At 37.7% G+C, this 17,273-nt stretch overlaps 1 protein-coding gene across 8 annotated transcripts in view; it reads left to right on the top strand.

Annotated features, from left to right (window-relative positions):
- The window catches only part of CERS3 (ceramide synthase 3), a 125,304-nt gene that overhangs the window by 34,447 nt on the left and 73,584 nt on the right, over positions 1–17,273 (top strand). For all 8 annotated transcript variants that reach the window (XM_042941157.1, XM_042941156.1, XM_042941161.1 and 5 more), the window contains 2 exons: positions 4,854–5,027; positions 16,715–16,832. In XM_042941157.1, the coding sequence (XP_042797091.1) occupies positions 4,855–5,027; positions 16,715–16,832 (291 nt within the window). In that variant the 5' untranslated portion in view covers position 4,854. The remainder of the gene's footprint in view (positions 1–4,853; positions 5,028–16,714; positions 16,833–17,273) is intronic.

Below are 17,273 nucleotides of genomic sequence, written 5' to 3'. Positions count from 1 at the left end.
CCCCCAGAAAGTCATGAACTTTAAATCATGCTGAAATCTGAATCTGGATATAGTCTTTCCTTCATTTAATTACTTTTCTTGGTTCGTGGACACAAGCTTGACACAGGTGAATTTGGGAGGTAAACATAAGCCCCATAAATGAAATAATGGGAAGCTTTAGCAGGATGAGCTCTGGGTTAAAAGGGTTGAAGCGGAAGAGGCTTCTTTGTTTAATTTTTTAAAAGTTTATTTATTTATTTATTTATTTATTTATTTATTTATTTAGAGAGCAGGGGAGGGGCAGAGAGAGAGGGAGAGAGAGAATCCCAAGCAGGCTCCACGCTGTCAGTGAGGAGCCTGATGCAGAGCCTGAACTCATGAACCACGAGATCATGACCTGAGCCTAAATGAAGAGTCGGACGTTTAACTGACTGAGCCATCCAGGCACCCTGTGGAGGAAGCTTCTTTCCTGTTTCTTTTTTCTTTTTTTGTGATGTAATTCATATACCACACAATTCACCCATCTAAAGTGTGCAATTCAACATTTTTTAGTATCTTCATGGTTGTGTAGCCAACACCACATTCAATCTTTGAACATTTTCATCAGCCCAAAAAGAAACCCTGTACCCATTATCAATCACTCCCCATTTCGCCCCACACTCCCTTCATACACCCTAAGGAACTAGTAACCTACATTCTGTCCCTACGGATTTACCTCTTCCGGACATTTCACATAAATGGAATCATACAATATGTGGCCTTTTGTGTCTGGCTCCTTAGCACATTTTCGAGAGCCATCCATGTTGTAGCATGAATCCTTCCAATTCTCCTACATACCCTCTTGAATGCCTACATGTAGAATTGCTGGGTCATACAGTAACTCCACGGTGAACGTTTCAAGGAACTGCCAGACTGTCTTCCACAGCATCTGTACCATTTTACTTCCCACCAGCCATGTCCTCCACATCCTTGCCAACACCTGTTATCTTTATGATGATAACCATCCTACTGGGTGTGAACAGTACCTCTGAGGTGGTTTTGATTTGCATTTCCTTCATGGCTAATGAAGTTGAGAGTTTTTTTCATGAGCTTAGTGGCCATTTGTGTATCTTCTTTGGTGAGATATTCAGGTTCAGATTCTTTGCCCATTTTTAAGTTGGATTACGTGTCCTTTTATTATTGAGTTGCAAGAGTTCTTTATATAGTCTAAATACAAATCACTGATCAGACATATGATTTTCAGGTATTTTCTCCTATCCTGTGGGTTGTCTTCTTCACTTCCTGATGGTGTTCCTTTGGGCACAAAAGGTTTTCATTTTGATGAAGTCCAATTTATCAATTATAAAAATTTTGGCATTTGTGCTTTTGGTGTGATATATAAGGAGGCTTTGCCTAACCCACAGGACTGCGTAAACCTATCTAGTCTTCTAAGAGTGTTTTAATTTTAGCCCTATAAGGGTCCATAAAGGCCTATAAGGTTTGTGCTTCATGTTGAGTTAAACTTTGTGAATGGTGTGAAGAAGGGATCCTTGACTGTTTTTGAAGCAGCAATAATTGATGTTTGGTGGCAGCACATAAAAAAGAATGAATAAATAATTAGATTTATTTTTTTCGCAGTCTGAGCCACATTTTCCAGGGGCCACCCTCAACTTTTGTATTGTTTCTATTTCCCTTTAAATGTTTTAAGCTGTGGGATATTAGCATTACTATGGCTTTCAACATCTTGGTTCATTGCTTGCATATGAGGCACAAGGGCATAATTTAGAGTGGCAACTCCTAAATAGCTGTTGTAAACTATTTATTTAATTGGTTTTCACTCTGGACAAAATAATCTGTGCTGCCTGGAGTTGCATTCTAGGAGTGAGCGAACTATTTTGTATAACAATTACTATAACAATAGCAAAAGAAAAAGTAACTCAATCACCATTGCTGTTTGTTCCCTGAACCCTAGATTATTAAATTAAAAAAAAATTTTTTAACATTGATTTATTTTTTTGAGAGACAGAGACAGAGTGCAAGTGGGGGAGGGGCAGAGAGAGAGGGAGACACAGAATCCGAAGCAGGCTCCAGGCTCTGAGCTATCAGCACAGAACCCCACCCGAGGCTCAAACCCACAAACTGTGAGATCATGACCTGCGCCAAAGTTGGAAGCTTAACCGACTGAGCCACCCAGGCACCCTTAGACTATTAAATTTACAGCCAACAAAGTTATGAACATACTGAGGCAAAGTTTTAGGGAAAAAAAAAAAATCTCTCTGCCCTTGCAGGTGTAGCTCATTCTGATGTGGTGAAGGTCAAGGCCTGGCCCAAGATTTGCCCATTACACAGAGCCTCCCATGGCCAGAGTTGGTTTCTGAGATCTGTAGGAAGTTTGAATTTCAGCTGGAGTTGGACTCAAGGCTTAGGCCTGTTCTTTTACTGAGCTGTATCTGGCCATGCATTCAAAACAGATTACCTCTCTTCATGCCTTCTTTTGGCCAGTTATGTCAGATGGCCCAGGCAACCGAGCTTGAATCGCCAGTTCCCTTCCCAAAGTGTGTGACTTCCCCTTCCTGACTACCCTCTCCCCTGTTCTCACTGCCTCCCTCTGAGTCCAGAGCCACATGAGTCCTGACTCAGTCATAAGCTCCCTGAGTCCAGGATCACCCCTTTCCTTTCTGTAGCCCCACAGCCTGATAGGGAGGAAATATCAACTAGTCTTTCTTGATTATCTTCATTCCATATTTGCACAACTGCAGCTATATTCATAGGACTCATCCTCCCCCAGAGTAGAAATCAGAGTGAAATAACACATGAGAAAGAAGGCAACACTTCTCTTTCTGCACACAAGCCTTGCAGCTGTGGGTGTGACCGAGTTAGTGCTACTTCGGATAAGCACATCTCTTAACATTGGATGAGAGATGAAATGAAGCACGGAATTATCTCAGCAGGCTTCAGCTGTTGCTTGGGGTGTGGATTTTTCAGAAGGATATCGGGGTCCACACTCCGGAATTCTTCCTCACCTGAAGTTGGAAATCTGTAACGTCAGGACTCCACCCTCTGATCCTCACCTCTGATTGAGACTTCCTGCCCTCTGGGGTCCTTAGTCCCTCCCATCATACTTGTTCTTTGACCTCTGCTTCTTGGGGTTGTCTATTTCCCCCTTCAACCTCACTTCTCTCTTAATTCTTTGTTCTCTACCTCGTCGGGATCTCATGTGTAATCTCATGTAGGATGTTACTATCAGCATACTCAGTGCCTGATGCCAGCACTGCAGTGCAAGCCTTCCCATTTCTGACTGTATTCAGCACTTGAAACTCCTAATTGCTCTCCAGTCTTCCTGTCTCCTGAAACGGACTCCATACCACTGCCAACCAAGTAGCCACATATGTGCCTGGCCAGGGGACTCACGGGGCCTTAACATCCAGCCCTCAGCCCCCTGGGTAGAAGGGCTGTGTCTGCCCAGAGGCGACGCCATCCTCCTATCTGCAGAAAGACACCATTTGGGCTCACAGAGGACCTGGCTGCCAAGTGGCCTTTGAAAAATATCTGACCATTTTACTCCTTTGCATAATACTGTTCAGTGGGTGTCATTAGCTAAAGTCCAAGCTGCTTAGCATGGGTCTCACACCCTCCATGACAAAGTCCTACTTGACTCACCAGCCTTTTGATGAGAGTGACCATATGATTTATTGGCCAAACTAGAGCACTTCTGAAAGTAAGGGGGCACTATTAAGAAGCGTGCCGAGGCAATGAACTTAGACTGTCGGGGCACCTGTGTGTAACCATCCCACACCTTGGATTCTTACACTGTAGTAGTACCAAACTGCTGGTCGTGTTCAACGGGAACTGCAATATTTACAAATCAAGATGTTTCGATAGAGTTACTTTGACCACCTTGTGATCAATCTGAGGACATTTTGATTCCTTTCTCTGATTAACTATTAAAAGATGAAATCAAAACATCCTCAAGGTCAATATGTCAAGACTAAAAATTGTTCATAGCTTAAACAATGAGATTAGGGCATCTAATTCTGTTTTCTTCTTTGTTTCTGGTTATTTGATCATAGCATTTTTCCCTCCTTAAAACTTCTATTTCCCACTCCCATTTCCTGCCTTTCCCTAGTTTATCTCCATTATTGTTCAGGACATCTCAAGGATCATCTGTTCCAGGGATCTTTCTCTGACACTTCCTGGCTGGGCTCAGTGCCCATCATCTCGTTCCAACAACACCCTGTGCCTTTTTTATTGTACCTAAAAAAGATATGTCAAAGTCATCTAGATATTCAGGCCTGCCTTGCCCACAAGACTGTAAGGTCCTCAAGGCAAGAATGCTATCTTTTCAATCTTTATATTTTCAGTGCCTAGCACAGTGGTTGACAAATAATAGAATCTCAATAAATATTTGTTGACATGAACAGATTTGAGCTCCTTATTGTACTATGAAATTAAATATACTTATTCTTTATTTCCCAAAGAAGTTATCAGGGTATTAATGTAGATTTATACATACTTGGAGCTTTCATGAGGTTGACCTTGGGCATGTTGAAGGTGTAGAGATAGATTACTGTTAAATAATTTTTCATACCATAGATAGAGTCATAGAAGAGGAAGAAACATACCCATGATATCAATGTATGTTGTGCCAAAAGTATGAACAGTGGTATGTTAAACTTCAGTTTGCCATGCCACAGCCAAATTGTTCTGAGAGTATCGGCAGAGTAATTCTTGTTTAATGCAATGAACAATCATGAAACCCATTGAATAACAGGATTCCATTTTGCCTTGTCTTCAAAACTCTCTGGCATAGGTATTTTGAGTAATGGTGTTTGATGTTATTTTAATTTTAAGTATTTGCTTTATAAGCCTAACATATTCTTTTTCCATCTCTCTAGAATGTTTCAGACGTTTAAAGAATGGTTTTGGTTGGAACGGTTCTGGCTTCCTCCAACAATAAAGTGGTCAGATCTTGAAGATCATGATGGACTTGTCTTTGTAAAACCCTCTCATTTGTACATGACAATTCCGTATGCTTTCGTCTTGCTGGTTATCAGACATTTCTTTGAAAAGTAAGTAGTATTTGTGTGTCTTTCCTTCCCATTCCTCTTCTTTGCCCCAACTCTGGAATACTGGAATCTTTGTAAGAACGTTAAATAATCTGTTGTTCAGAGGTGGCCATTAATGGGCTACAGATTTCTGGGGGAGTTCATCAAATAGTATATATGCCAAACATTATCTAGAAGCCGAACAAGTGAAAATTAGGAGCACAATCTCCTCAAGTGTGTTAGTTTCACAGTGAAGAAAATTGAGGTCAAGAGATGTTAAGGATCATAGGACTTATTAGTGCCAGTGACAACGTGGGGACCCACTTCATCTTCCATGTCCCATGCTGTCTGACAAAGGATAAACGTTCCCAGAAAGTCAGTGCTAGAAGAGTCTGTGTCATTTTAGAATGCCTATAAAATAGCAAAAATGGCTCATTAAAGACCAAACTTAATATTTGCTTTATAGCATAATTTTAAAGGTTTACTGAAAGTTTTAATAGCAGTCCTTCATTCCAAAGTATAAGGAAATCAAAGAAAAAATATCAATTTGCTTTCTCAGAAAAAGCAAACTTTTCTTTTTCTTTAATTTAATTTAAATAGATACTGCTTCCAACCTTTTTATTAAAACTGTGCTTGTGTTATGATAACAGGAGATAAATGTTCATCTATAATCTCCATGGCTGTCTCTATTTCAAAAACTGTTATTAGCACATTAACTTTTTTGGAGCAAAAAGAATATTTGAATGTCAAAGTTGGAAAAACTTAAGACAAAACTTGATAAAGATCATTTAGTCCAAGACTAACTGTAATTCAGATCATATGTTTATAACCATTTGCAGGGTCCTTATCTCAAGAGTTAGTTTGACCAACTCTGCTTCATAGACTCTCCAAAAGGTTTTTGTGCAAATAACAACTTTACTTGGGCCAACAATGTGCTATTGCTATCGAGAGGAAGAGGAAGCCCCTGGATACCACTTAAACTTTAGCTGGAAACATTTGCAAATGTTCTTCCTTTTTGACCATTAATTCCACTTTTTACTCACATGTTTGGATTTGTCAAAGAATGCATAAATAAAGTAGGATTTGCCGCTGCACGTCCGATTTAGCAAATTACTTTCTACTACCCTGAACTCCTTGCTTGTCTTGCATAGCATGTGGTGATCTTTGAATTTGGCATCCAGGTCTTCTCCTGATTTGCACTGCTGATTTCCCACTTCTCGGTGGACAGCTCCATTTTTTACATTTTGATCAGGACTAGAACTAGAAAACTCTTTTGGTTGCCAAAGCAGCACAGCTGTGGAGGACCAACTTGCTCTGTCTTAGCCTAAGCTGCTCCAACAATAATCAGGAAGGAATCCAATCCTCTTGTAATTCCTAGGACCATTCTTGCTTCTTCTCAAGGGATTAAGTATAGTCTATGTCATTTTTCCAATCTCCTCATGTAGCTTTAACTCCCAATAATTCACCCTTAGCTTTTTCCATTCACTACAGAAAATGATGTGTTGGTCCACTAGCCTCACATCTCTGTTTGAATGCAATAGAAGTAAGGAAAATCTAACTTGGAAGTGAGATTATGTCTTTTGAAGCATGCACTTATATCTTTTTCAAGGTTTACCATATCATTTGCATTAGATTAAACCACATATGTCATAAATAAAATATTGCTTACACCTTGCATTTGAATAGAAACTTACAGTTTAACAAGTACATAAAATCACAACTGATGTGATCTCAGTCAAGAAAATAAGAAGTGAGTAACCTGGCCAAGATCGCACAGTTAGTATTCAAGGGGTAGATTTGGGACATGAACTGACATGTTATGACACCAAGTTCAGGGCTGTTGGGTTTTTCTTTTCCCATTATACCAGTACTTCTTGGACTTTCACAGTATAATACTCCTGATGGCAGACAAGAATTAGTTAGTATCTCTTGAAAATACAGAAAACATAAGCTAGCAAATGTGAAATTTTCTGAACTATCTTAAAAACTCATGTAAATTTGATACTGTTTCAGCATCTCCCACGATATATTTATCACACGAAACCTTTCTTCTTTGGTCCTAGACTGTGTTTATATTACACGTACTCATTCCATGAAGTGACCAGTAGCTGTGATTTGGCTGGTTCATTTTTATCCCTTAGTGCTAGCCAGGAGCCATTTAAGATCAGAAAGTGATGTCCCTTCCTAGAATAGCAAGAACGGAGAGAGAGAATTGATAAAGAACAAAGAAGTAGATCATTTGAAAGGGACTGACATTTGCTTTGTATTTTGGACTCCTTTTCCTTCTAAGTTTTAGCTTGTGGCATATATGTATGTGCATGTTGTTGTTGCTGACTGGGGTTGGTAGTGGGGAGTCCAGCACAGCACTTTCTAACCAGTTTTTCCAGACTCTTCTATGCATTCCTTTATGTGTCTGAAATGTGATTTAAAGGGGATCTGAGCCACTCAAATTTAAATACTTGTGGAATAAACACATTGTCTCAAAGTAAATTGTGGTCCCAGAAGGGTCAAGGCAAGGACGGAGGTGGTAAAGTCAAAAGGTAATCTTTTTTCTTTCATTTAATTGTGCCTTGAATACACTCCCCATTTCTACCATTTCTACTGAGCAACATAAGCTCATGATGGGCTAATATGTCCTCATTCTTCAAAGAAGGAAAGGTGGAATGACCCATCTGTAGCAATTTCCAAGAGTTGAAGAAGGATTGTTATTAACTGTCCTAAATTGAAATCGTCTCAAAATATGTACATTAGACTCAAATGTTATCTGAGACTTACATTGCTCCAGATATTTTGTTCTCTCATATAAACCCCGGCTTGGGGCACCTGGGTGGCTCGGTCGGTCGAGCGGCCAACTCTGGCTCAGGTCATGAGCTTACAGTCAGTTAGTCTGTGAGTTCGAGCCCCACCTCAGGCTCTGTGCTGACAGCTCAGAGCCTGGAGCCTGACTTGAGTTCTGTGTCTCCCTCTCTCTCTCTGCACCTCCTCCACTCGCACCCTGTCTCTCTCTCTCTCTCTCAAAAATAAATAAACATTAAAAAAAATTTTTTAATAAATAAAATAAACCCCGGCTTAAACTCTGTTCAAAGAGCCTTTGAATCCTTCGTTAGCAACTGGGAATCGACCATAATTATGCCAGTGGGTTATTGTTTCTGTTTAGGAGAAGTATTTAATTTTTTTATGTTTATTTATTTTTGAGAGAGAGAGAGAAAGCAGGGGAGGGGCAGAGAGAGAGGGAGACACAGAATCCAGAGCAGGCTCCAGGCTCTGAGCTGGCAGCACAGAGCCCTACATGGGGCTCCAACTCACAAACTGCGAGATCATGACCTGAGCCGAAGTTGGACGCTTACTGAGTCACCCAGGTGCCCTGTGGTTAAGGAACAGTATTTAGACTTCACATGCTTAATATCTGCCTAGGGCTGCCTTCCTTTTATTCTATAAAAGAATATTGAAAAAAGGGGAGGGGGATCTCAAATTGCTAGGCTTTTGGCTCCCAGGCAACTGATGAAGTGCCAGATGAAGAGGGGGCTGTCTGGGTGTCTGCATGGGGCCATCTGAAGGCTCAGTTCTGCAATAGTAGCAAACCTGAGAGACTCATTCCTTGGCAATTAACCTAACATTGAACCGTTTACATGGGAGCAGAAGTTCACATTCTTTTTTCTTCCTCTTGGACATTTTTTTTTATATTCCATATCCATAAAATGAAAGTTCAGGCAAGTTAATCTCTAAGGTATTTCTAGAGTTAAGACCTGTCTCCCTTCTCTTTTCAGTTTATCAAATATTTTTATACTCCATTCTTTTCTCCTTTTTCAAAACAGAGTTTTAAATTAAGTACCTCTTCATAATTATTTACACTTACATCAGATGAAGTGATTGATTTTCCAGATTTATTTGAAAAGGAAAGATAATGCTAAAATAGAAAACTATATACTTCCTGTGTTTCGTCAAAAATGTTATTTCTGTCCTTGAAACCTGGGCATCTTAAAAAAAACGAGACCATATTTCTCTTTTTTGGTTAAATTGATAATTTTAATACAGGTGGGTTCCTCAGATCAGCAAGTGTGCTATGGATATGTATATTCACCCATTGTATATATTTATCCATATACTAATCTCCCACATGACCCTCTAGAGTGGAATGTTACACTTTATTCGGCTTTGAGGTTGGTTGTATTCCTTTACTGCATAAAGCTTTTTTTGGCTCAATTCTGCTTTGCTTTTAAAATTGTTCCTAATTTCTTCATTTCTAACATTTGAAAGAGCATTGAGTGACTCTGACTGAGAACATTACCATATTAAAACATTGTATATTTGTGTTATTCTATTAGTAAAAACAATGAATGTTTCCCTCCCAATAAAACGTTTCAACTCATAGGTTGGACAAATGAACGAATTCCATTATTTATCCAAAACCTTGTCAAATATGTATTTGGAGACTTTGTTAGTTTCAAGGACATCTTAGTTTTTGTTTGATTTGGACATTTTATGTGAAGGGAAAATTAATCATAGTTCTCAAATCATAGCATTCTCTCTTTGGTCTGTGTAAGACCTCTTGACTGATTGATTTGAATTAACTCTTTTCATTAATTACCTTTCATCCTTGTTTCCTAGTCCCATTCCTGCCCTCTGGGTTCTAATGGATTTGATGGCTTTTTGTTTGTATGACCCGGCAAAACATGTGCATAAACATAAAGTGCATGTTGTCGTTGGTTGACATAAACGGTATTGTGATGAGACCTCATTTTCTTTCTTCTTTGTAAAAATGCAGACTCGTGTTTTATGATCTATCCACATTGCTCTATGTACATGTGGCGCATACTTAGTTTGTTTTTCTACGTCTCTGAAATGTATGGGCCATTTCCAGAATTCAGTCCACTTGGAAGTTGGATTGGCTTATATATTTTATCAAATTGTTTTAGAAAAAATTTTATTCAACTCCCACGGTCATAAAAAAGTGAATTGAAGAGCTAAATGATCATTCATAACCAAAAATTTCTGGCGTTTAATTAAACACAGAAACCTCTAAGTAAGTACTAAAATAGACTGACCTGGCAGAAGATAGAGCCTTTGTTAGAACTGAAGAAAGAATAGGGACATATCGTTATTTTTTTAAGGTCAGCTTTATTGGGGTATGATTTACATATAATAGAGTTCATCCAAAATTTGATGCCTTTTAGCCACTATACAGTCGTGTAACCATCACCACAATTATGACATGGAAGATTTCCATCAGCTTAAAGACTTCCCTGTACCCTGTCTGGTTTATCTTCTCCCTTCCTACTAGCCCCTGGCAATCACTGATATGCTTTCTATCAGCATAATTTGCCTTTTCTATTACTAGAAATGTAATCATGTAGATCATAGTCTTTTGTGTCTGGCTTCTTTCATTGAACATAATGCACTGGAGATTGTTTTCATGTTGTTGTATGTATCAGTGATTCCTTGTCATTGCTGGGTAGTCTTTCAACACTGATACACCACAATTCATTTATCCTTCAACTAATTGTTGGAAATTTGGATTGTTTATAGTTTTTAGCTATTACAAATAAAGGTGCTATGAATATTTGAGTACAAGAATTTATAAGGACACATGTTCTTGTTTCCCTTGGTAAACTGCTAAAGTATTTGCTCTTCAAAAGACATTGTTAATGTATGTCAATACATACATACAATGGATTTTTTTTCATTAATAAAAAGGAATAAACTCCAAATATATCCCCAAATACAAATGGACCTCAAAAACATTAAGTTCAGTGAAAGGAGCCAGATATAAGCAATCACATATTATTTTATGATTCCATTACATTAAATATCCAAAAAAGACAAAGTTGTAAAGGCAGAAAATAGATTAGTGATTTCCTGGGGCAGGGGTGAGAGGGAACAAGATTAACAGTAAATATGCATAAGGGATTAGATCGGGACAATGAAAATCTTCTAAAGCTGATTTGTGATGATGATTCTAAACTTGGTAAATTTACTTAAAAAAAACACTGAATAGTATATTTGGAAAAGGTGAATTATATGATATGCAAAAATGCCTTAATGGTTATTATTTTTTTAATGTTTATTTTTGAGAGCCAGAGTGTGAGTGGGGGAGGGGCAGAGAGAGAGAGAGAGAGAGAGAGAGAGAGAGAGACAGCCAGAATCTGAAGCAAGCTCCAGGCTCTGAGCTGTCAGCACAGAGCCCAAAGTGGGGCTCAAACTCATGAACCCTGAGCCGAAGTTGGATGCTCAACCGACTGAGCCACCCAAGGACCCCGCCTTTGTGGTTATTTTTAAAAATGTAAATAGAATGAAAAGACAAGCCACAGCCTGGGAGAAAATATATGCAAAACATGTATCTAATGAGGGACTAAAATTCAGAATATATAAAGAACTCTTATAATTAAATTATAATAAACAAAAAAATTACTTGATTTTTAAAATGGCAGAAGGCTTGAATAGATAATTCACCAAGGATATACAAATGGCAAGTAAACACATGAAAAGGTGTCCAATATCCTTAGTCATTAGCAAATGCAAATTAAAACCACTACACCCTGGAAATTAACAAAAATGTCAAAGTTCCTCTAAAAATTCTGTCTTCCCTAAAGGCAATCAGAAAACTAGCAAAAATTGTCAAAATAAACTTTTCAGAATTCATAATTAACAATCCAGGGATTGTTATTTAAGAAAAACAACTGACTCTTGGAAGGAATAGCAAGCTTTGTGGCATATTAACTTCCCTATTTCTATCCTTCCTTTCCACCTCTGTGATAGCCTTGAAAAACCAACAACCTGTAATTTCAGTGGAAACCATCACCTTGGCAGCCATTGAAGGGAGCAGAAGAGAGTTAGAGCTCCTTCAAAGCATCATTACCAGAGAATTATCCTTACCTGACCTGTCTTGTGGTTGCCTAGAATACAGTACTTACAAGGCTGTTGTACTGGATCTGACTCAGAAAAGTCTTTCCTTGAGGGTGCTTGTCTAAAACAAGTAGAGGCAATAGTTTAACTTTGAAACTGCCTGAGGTAGTAGATAACAATTGGGACAAACAATAGATTAAGCAAAATACTTAAAAAGGAAAACTGGAAAGGTTCCTGGGTGGCTCAGTTGGTTAAGCATCCAACTCTTGATTTCAGCTCAGGTCAGGACATCCCAGTTGTGAGATTGAACCCCACATTGGGGTTCCCACTGAGTGTGGAGGTACTTAAGATTCTGTCTCTTTCCCTCTTCCTTTCCCTCTCCCTCTGCCTCTCCCCTCCCCCCCCCCCGTCAAAAATAAAATAATAAAAAATAAAGTAAAATAAAATAAAATAAAATGGAAAATGAGATGTCCATAGAGGGCTTTGAAAAGATTGGACATATTCTTGGAAATCAGAAGGCCACTTGAAGTTGTAGAGCTTTGAGTATGCCCAGGGCTATCCACGTGCCCAGGAAAGATCTGAGAAGGCCCTTAGCTCTCACCTCTGGATGATCTTGAGGCTCTGTGCAAAAAGAAAGTGAAGGCTAAGGCAAAGTTGGCAACTGCCTAGCTGAGTGCTGAAGGTGTGTCCCAAAATGTATGCAGAGCTCCTTGGCAAAGACTGAGAGAATTAATGGTTCCAGGCATTTAAGGAAATCTATGTCCAATCATGAAATGATACCTAAGCTAATCCAATAGAGACTCCACTGCCCAAACATGACAAAGAATACAGACTTCACAGATCAGTTCAAAAGAGGAACTAGGTAAACAAATGGACAATGATAACAAACAGCAAAACAAACAAACTCTGAGGAGAGGGACAGTTTCGTTTCTAGAATTGACACATCATATTATTTAACATGTCTGATTGTCAACAAAACTTATAAGGCATGTAAAGAAACAAGGAAGAATGGTTCATGCACAGGAAAAAAATAGTAATCAGCAGAAAGTGTCCCCTACAAAGCCTAGATGTTGGACTTACTAGACAAAAACTCTAAATCAGCTATTTTAAATATGTTCAAAGAACTAGAGAAAACCATGCTTGAGAACTAAAGGAGGGAATGAGAACAATGTCCCACCAAATCAAGAATATCAATAAAAAGATTATAGTTAGAAATTATAAAAGAAATAAGAAATTTTGGAGTTGAAAAGTACAATAACTCATGAAAAACTCACTAGAGGAGTCCAACTGCGTATTTGAGCAGGTAGAAGAGTCATCAGTCTGAGTAAGAGAAAGGAAATAAAAGAATGAAAGAAAATGAAGAACCTTGGAGAGATGTGGGATACCAGGAAGCATAAAGACATATGCATAATGGAAGTTCCAGAAGAAGGGAGAAAATGAATAGGATAGAAAATATTTGAGGAAATATGGCCCAAAATTTCCCCAAATTTGATGACAAACATTAATATACACATCCAAGAGGCTAAACAAATTCCAGGTAGGGTAAATTTAAAGAGATCAGCAGCTAGATACATCACAGTCAAAAGACAAAGACAATGAATCTTGAAAGCTCAAGAGGAGCATCTATCATATACAAGAGATCTTCAATAAGATTAAGAGTCGATGTCTTATCAGCAACCATAGAAGCCAAAGGCAGTTGGAAGACATATAAAAAGTGCTGAAATGAAAAAAAAAAGATACTGTCAACTGAACAAGCTATCTTTCAAGATGGAAGAAAAATTAAGACATTCTCTGATGAACAAAAACTGGAAGAATTTGTTGCTTCCAGAGCCATCCTACAAGATATATTAAAGGAAATCCTTCAGACTGAAATTAGAGGACAGAAGACAGTAACTTGAATCCACAGGAAGAAATAAAAAGCACTTCCAGTAAAGTCACCTACATAAGAAATAAAAAGGGGGCGCCTTAGTGGCCTAGTTGGTTAAGTGTGCAACTCTTGATTTCATTTCAGGTCATGATCTCACTGTTCCATGAGTTTGAACTCCTCATTGGGCTCTGCGCTGACAGTGTGGAGCCTGCTTGGGATTCTCTCTCTCCTGTCCCTCTGCCCCTCCCTGCCCTCAAAATAAATAAATAAACTTAAAAAAAAAAAGAAATAAAAAGAAAGTATACACACAGTTTTAATTTATAACACATTTTCCTCCTATCTGATTTAAAAGACAACTGCATAAAACTGAAATCATGAATCTGTGTTGATTAGTATATAATTTATAAATGTATGATTTATATGATAATAACAGCACAGAGAGGGGAGGTAATGAAGCTTTTGTATATTGCTGAAATTATTTTGGTATTAATCTGAACTATGATGTTATAAATGAAAATGCCAATTGTAATCCCTAGGTTAACCACTAGGAAAAATAATTTAAAAGAAGAATATTTTAAGGAAGAGAGAATTAAAAAGATACACTTAAATATCTAACACAAAAGGAGATAGCTTATGGAAGAATAGAGAAATAACAGACATAAGATATATAGAAAACAAATAACAAAATAACAGACCTAAATCCTGTTTTATCTGTAATTAAATATAATTTGCATTAATGTAAATACTTAAGTATTTAATGTAATTAAATACTCCAACTAAAAGGCATAGATAGGAGAGATGGATAGAAATACATGATCCAACTATATGCTTTCTAGAAGAAACACACTTGAGGTTCAAGGACATAAATAGGTTGAAAGTAAAAGTATGGAAAAAGTAAGCAAACAGTAAACAAAAGAGACTTGGAGTGGCTGTACTAATATCAGACAATTTAGACTTTCATAGATTTTTAAATTGTTACTGGAGACAAGGACATTTTATAATGTAAAAGGGTAAATATATCAAGATGATATAATAATTATAAACATATATGCACCTAACAACAAAGTTGTGAAATACATGAAGCAAAAACTGACAGAATTGAAGGGAGGAATAGACAACAAATAGCTGTGAATGTCTATATCTCACTTTTTAAAGTATTTATTTTTTTCTTTATTTAGAGACAGCGCAAAGTGGGGGAGGGGCAAAAAGAGAGGGGGACAGAGGATCTAAAGCAGGTTCTATGCTGACAGCAGAGAGCCCAGTATGGGACTTGAACCCACAAACTGTGAGATTATGACCTGACTGGAAGTCCAACCCTTAACCGGCTAAGCCACTCAGGTGCTCCTATATCTCACTTTTAATAATGCATAGAATTAGGGGAGAGATTAAAAAGGAAATAGAAGACTTGATCAGCACTATAAACCAACTTGGTCAACACTACAGACATCTGTAGAACATAGCACCCAATAACAATGGAAGACACATTCTTCTCATGTGCACAAGGAGCATTCTCTAGGATAAACCATATGTTAGGCTATAAAACAAGTCTCAATAATGTAAAAAAATGGAAATCATACCAAGTATGTTTTCCAATCACAATGAAATGAAATTAGAAGTCAGTAGCAGAAAGAAATTGGGAAATGAGCAAATATGTGGCAATTGAACAGCATACTTCTAAATAACCAATGAGTTAAAGGAGGAATCATGGTAAATTAGAAAATACTTTGAGATGAATGACAAAGAGAACATAATATCAAAACTTATGAGATGCAGCAAAAAACAGTGAGCAGAAGGAAATTTATAGCTGTGAACACCTATATTAAAAAAGAAGGAAGATCTCAAATCAGTAATCTGACCTTCTACCTTAATAAACTAGAAAAGGGACCCCTGGGTGACTCAAGTCATGGCCTCAAAGATCATGAGATTGAGCCTCACATCAGTGTCCTTGCTGTTTTGGGGATTCTTCCTCTCCCTCTGTCTTTGCCCCTCCCCTGCTCACACTCATGCTCTCTCTCTCTCTCTCTCTCTCTGTCTCTCAAAATAAATAAAATAAACATTAAAAAAAAAAGAAGATGCTAGAAAAAAAAGAGCAAACTAAACTTATAGCAAGCAGAAGTTAGGAAATAATAAGGATTAGATTGGAAAGTCAGTGAAAACCAGTACACACCCCATAGAATTGATGAGATTGAAAAGACTGGCAATACCAAGTGTTGGCAGGGATATGGAGTAACTGGAACTCTGGCACTTTACTGGCAGGAATGCAGTGTGGTACAGCCATCTTGGAAAACAGTTTGCCAGTTTCTTATAAAGTTAAGTGTATACTTGTCCTATCAATTCCACTCTGAGATATTTACCCAAGAATCAGGCTATTTTTCTCATAAGTTGGAACTTCAGATAAGAACACAGTAATTCTTTAAGAGAATATCACCAAATAAAACTTTCCAGAACTGCACCTGGGTGGCTCAGTTGGTTAAGCATTCGACTCTTGGTTTCAGCTCGGGCCATGATCTCATGGTTCATGAGTTCAAGCCCCACATTGGACTCAGAGCTGATGGCGCAGAGACTGCTTGGGAATCTCCCTCTCCCTCTTTCCCTGCCCTTCCCCTGCTCGTGCTCTCTTTGTCTCTCAAAATAAATAAATAAACTTAAAAATATAATAAAATTATTCATTTTAATCCCTAGGAGTCTTAAAACGAAACTCTAAGTGAAATGGCTTATCCTAATTCCTGGATCTTATATATAAATATATTTGGGTTTACATAAAGTAGATTTGAGAACAGCATGCAACTTATTTTTTTAAGTTATTGCTTGTATAAGAGGGTCTCAAAATTTGCTCTCCTTGAACTTCTTTGTCAGCCAGAGGTTGGTTGTAGATAGCCCAAGAATAACATGACCCAATGACTGGTCCTTCATTTGGAACCTAAAGTTACAGCTTGAGTTTTCTGGTGTCATTGTGGGTTTATTCTCAGATTTTGGACTTACTTTCTTTCATATTTTGTAGGTTTATCGCCATGCCTCTAGCAAAAGCATTTGGCATTAAAGAGGAAGTTAGAAAGAAGATTATACCAAATACCATCTTAGAGAATTTTTTCAAATGTTCCACAAGGCAACCATCTCAAGTAAGTACAAAGTCTTTGTTTTGGGATTAAAAAAAAACAAAAAAAAAAACAACTTCTTTCTTAATGTTTCAGTCACCAGTGGTTTACCTCATCTGTACAAGATATCTGTTCCAGTTAACCATTAAATGATTTGATTCATTTGGATTTTTTTCCCTCTATTGAGGGCATATGTTATACGCTTGGAATGCATTCCAAACATAATATAAAATGACAAGTAAATATTATAATATAAAATAACCAATGTTCGTAGCTGAACTATTGTTTTCAACTAAAGTGTTTAACAATCAATGCCATAATTTAGGTATAAAGATCAAAATTAAATTTTGGAGGGTAGATATGCCAAGTATACTAATATATACACAAAGTACAAAATATACTTATACAAAAGTACACTAATCACAAAAGACCATTGTTAAGGCAGAGTAGCTCCTATCTGAGACT

The sequence above is a fragment of the Panthera leo genome, chromosome B3 (genome assembly GCF_018350215.1).
Source record: "Panthera leo isolate Ple1 chromosome B3, P.leo_Ple1_pat1.1, whole genome shotgun sequence".
NCBI classification, from domain to species: Eukaryota; Metazoa; Chordata; class Mammalia; order Carnivora; family Felidae; genus Panthera; species Panthera leo.
This window is presented reverse-complemented; position numbering and strand designations above follow the sequence as displayed.